Source organism: Malurus melanocephalus, unplaced genomic scaffold (genome assembly GCF_030028575.1).
Source record: "Malurus melanocephalus ecotype Western Australia unplaced genomic scaffold, MMel_1.1 scaffold_2706, whole genome shotgun sequence".
NCBI lineage: Eukaryota > Metazoa > Chordata > Aves > Passeriformes > Maluridae > Malurus > Malurus melanocephalus.
In genome coordinates, this window is record NW_026625938.1 from 1,971 (window position 1) to 5,226 (window position 3,256).

Sequence of the window (3,256 nt, forward strand, 5' to 3'; positions counted from 1 at the left end):
TGTCCCGGACTCACGTGGCTGAAGAGCTCGTTGGTCAGGCCCAGGTAGTTGTGCAGCGCCAGGAAGGTGACGCGCTGCAGCCGCACCATGATGATCTGCGGTGACATCGGTCACTGTCACCCGTGTCACCSGTGCCACCMCAGGGACCTCCCGRGGGTGTCCCWGCCCCAAACCCACCTGCACCACCCGGACCAGGCTCTCGGGGTACTTCTCAAACACGGCTGAGAAGGCCTCGACCGGCAGGCGCAGCACGGTGGAGTCCACGGCCGCGCGGGCGCACACCGTCCGGTACGGCCGCTGGTGGCCCTGGGGACACCGGGGGGTCAGGGGTCACCCCAGCACCTTGGGGACACTCGGGGACTGCGTGGCATCGGGGTTATGGCCACGTGGTTGGGTTTGGGGTGGCCACAGTTGGGTTTCGGGTGGCCATGGTTGGGTTGGGGTGGCCACAGTTGAGTTTGGGGTGGCCATGGTTGGGTTGGGGTGGCCACAGTTGAGTTTCGGGTGGCCACAGTTGGGTTGGGGTGGCCACAGTTGGTTTTGGGGTGGCCACAATTGGGTTTGGGGTGGCTATGGTTGGGTTGGGGTGGCTATGGTTGGGTTGGGGTGGCCATGGCCAGGTTTGGGATGGGCTGGGGACATCCCAGGGCCTTGGGGACATTGCCATACCGTGATGACGTCCAGGATGCTGAGCAAGCTGTGCACGCTGTCCCCAGGGAACACCTCCTTCATCACTGTCTCCTTCCCGTCCTGTGGGGACAGACCCTGCGTGTCCCTTGGTGTCCCCTGCGTGTCCCCTGCTGGCCCCAGGTGTCCCCTGTGTGTCCTTGAACGTCCTTGGGGTGTCCCTGGGCATTCCCCGGGTGTCCTTAAATGTCCTTGGATGTCCTTGTAGAGGCCCTGACTGTTTCTGGTGTCCTCCAGGTGTCCCTGACTGTCTCCTGGGTGTCTCTGGGGTGTCCCAGGTGTCCCCAGCTCTCCCTGAGGTGTTCCCCATGTATCCCCAGCTGTCTCCCCACTGTCCCCTCGATGTCCCCAATGTCCCCATGTCCCCTCACCGGCTCGGTGAGCAGCAGCTCCAGTTTCCCCTCCTGCAGGACATAGATGCTGGAGTCGGGCTGGCCCGGCCGGAACACGTCCTCGCCCTGCTGGCACTGCTGGAACACCATGTGCTTGCACAGCTCCAGGAAGAGCGGCTTCTCAAAGTGTCCCAGCACCCTGCGGGGACACGGGGACAGCAGTGTCACCGTGGGGTCACTGAGGGGACATGGGGACACTGAGAGGACAGGGGGACCCGCCCCTGTTGGCATGGAGACAGGGATGCAGGGGAAGAGCATCCTGTGGTGCGGGGATCCACATCAAAAGATGGATCTCGACTCCTGGGGTGGGTCTTGATCCCAAAAACGGATCCCAATCCCATGGAAGGATCCTGATTCCATAGAAAGATACCAATCCCCACAAACAGATCCTGATCCCATGGACAGACCCCAATCCCACAGACAGATCCCAACTCCACAGACAGATCCCAATCCCACAGACAGATCCCAATCTCAGGGACAGATCCCGACCCCACAGACAGACCCCAACCCCACAGACAGACCCCGACCCCATAGACAGATCCTGACCCCACAGACAGACCCCAATCCCATGGACAGACCCCAATCCCACAGACAGACCCCGACCCCACAGACAGATCCCGACCCCACACACAGATCCCGACCCCACAGACAGATCCCGACCCCACACACAGACCCCAATCCTATAGACAGACCCGAATCCCATAGACAGACCCTGACCCCACACACAGACCCCGACCCCACACACAGACCCCGCCCCGGGCGCTCACCGCACGTTCTTGAGCATGTAGAGCACCTCGGAGGGCAGGTGGGAGCTGGCCACATCGAACTCGGTCAGGTCGGCCTCCAGCACCGAGGGCGGCGGCTCCTTCAGCTGCAGCGTGGGCGGCTCCTTCTGGATGCGCAGGAAGCTGGCCGAGACCCTGGGGACAGCGGGGACACGGTGGGGACACTGCAGGGACACCCTGGGGACACCCTGGGGACACCACAGTGACACCCTGGGGACACCCTGGGGACACTGCAGGGACACCACCCCCCAGCCACTCCTCAGCTGCAGCGTGGGAGGCTCCTTCTGGATGCGCAGGAAGCTGGGCTGAGACCCTGGGGACAGCGGGGACACCTTGGGGACAGTGTGGGGACACCCTGGGGACACTGTGGGGACAGCCTAGGGACACCACAGTGACACCCTGGGGACACAGCCACCCCTCAGCTGCAGCTGAGGCTCCCTCTGGATGCGCAGGAAGCTGGCCGAGACCCTGGGGACAGCAGGGACACCATGGGGACAGTGTGGGGACACCTTGGGGACACCCTGGGGACACTGCAGGGACACCCTGGGGACACTGCAGGGACACCACCCCCCAGCCACTCCTCAGCTGCAGCGTGGGCGGCTCCTTCTGGATGCGCAGGAAGCTGGCCGAGACCCTGGGGACAGCGGGGACACGGTGGGGACACAGTGGGGACACCCTGGGAACACCCTGGGGACACCACAGTGACACCCTGGGGACACTGCAGGGACACCCTGGGGACACCCTGGGGACACCTCGGGGACACCCTGGGGGACACTGCAGGGACACCCTGGGGACACCCTGGGGACACCTCGGGGACACCCTGGGGGACACTGCAGGGACACCCTGGGGACACCCTGGGGACGCCCTGGGGACACCTCGGGGACACCCTAGGGAGACCCTGGGGGACACTGCAGGGACACCCTGGGGACACCCTGGGGACACCTCGGGGACACCCTGGGAACACTGCCAGCCCTCACTTCTTGGCGATGCTGAACACCTTGAGCTTCTTGCGGCTGCGCGGGCGGGAGGCGCTGGACACGCCGCTGTCCACCAGGGACGAGGTGGACTGGGACACCTGCGGGTGGGGACAATTGTCACCCAAGGGTGGCCCCAGGGCGCCGGCCCCGCTGCCACCCCGAGGGTCACCTTACGCATGATCTTGCGGCTGTAGAACAGAACCTTGTCCCGCTTGCGGAAGCGATACCTGGGGGGCTCCTGCGCGGGGACCTCTGGGGACACGGAGGGGACAGCGTGAGGGTGGCACTGTCACCTCTTGTCACCCGAGGCACCCGCGGCAGTGTCACTCACTCTTGTGGCGCAGCCACCAGCCCAGCGCGGYCACGGCCATGATGAGCACGGTGAGGCCCAGGAAGGCCACCACCACCTGTGGGG

At 65.0% G+C, this 3,256-nt stretch overlaps 1 protein-coding gene across 1 annotated transcript in view; it reads right to left on the reverse strand.

The window, feature by feature from the left end:
- LOC130587916 (patatin-like phospholipase domain-containing protein 6) overlaps nucleotides 1-3,256 on the reverse strand; it is a gene marked incomplete at its 3' end in the record, with an annotated part of 7,133 nt that overhangs the window by 1,926 nt on the left and 1,951 nt on the right. Inside the window, exons 3-11 of the mRNA XM_057388887.1 lie at nucleotides 3,173-3,248; nucleotides 3,011-3,093; nucleotides 2,842-2,939; nucleotides 2,407-2,498; nucleotides 1,847-2,069; nucleotides 1,059-1,218; nucleotides 670-750; nucleotides 178-306; nucleotides 15-95 (exon numbers count right to left, since the gene is read on the reverse strand). Coding sequence (XP_057244870.1) covers nucleotides 15-95; nucleotides 178-306; nucleotides 670-750; nucleotides 1,059-1,218; nucleotides 1,847-2,069; nucleotides 2,407-2,498; nucleotides 2,842-2,939; nucleotides 3,011-3,093; nucleotides 3,173-3,248 — 1,023 coding nt within the window. The remainder of the gene's footprint in view (nucleotides 1-14; nucleotides 96-177; nucleotides 307-669; nucleotides 751-1,058; nucleotides 1,219-1,846; nucleotides 2,070-2,406; nucleotides 2,499-2,841; nucleotides 2,940-3,010; nucleotides 3,094-3,172; nucleotides 3,249-3,256) is intronic.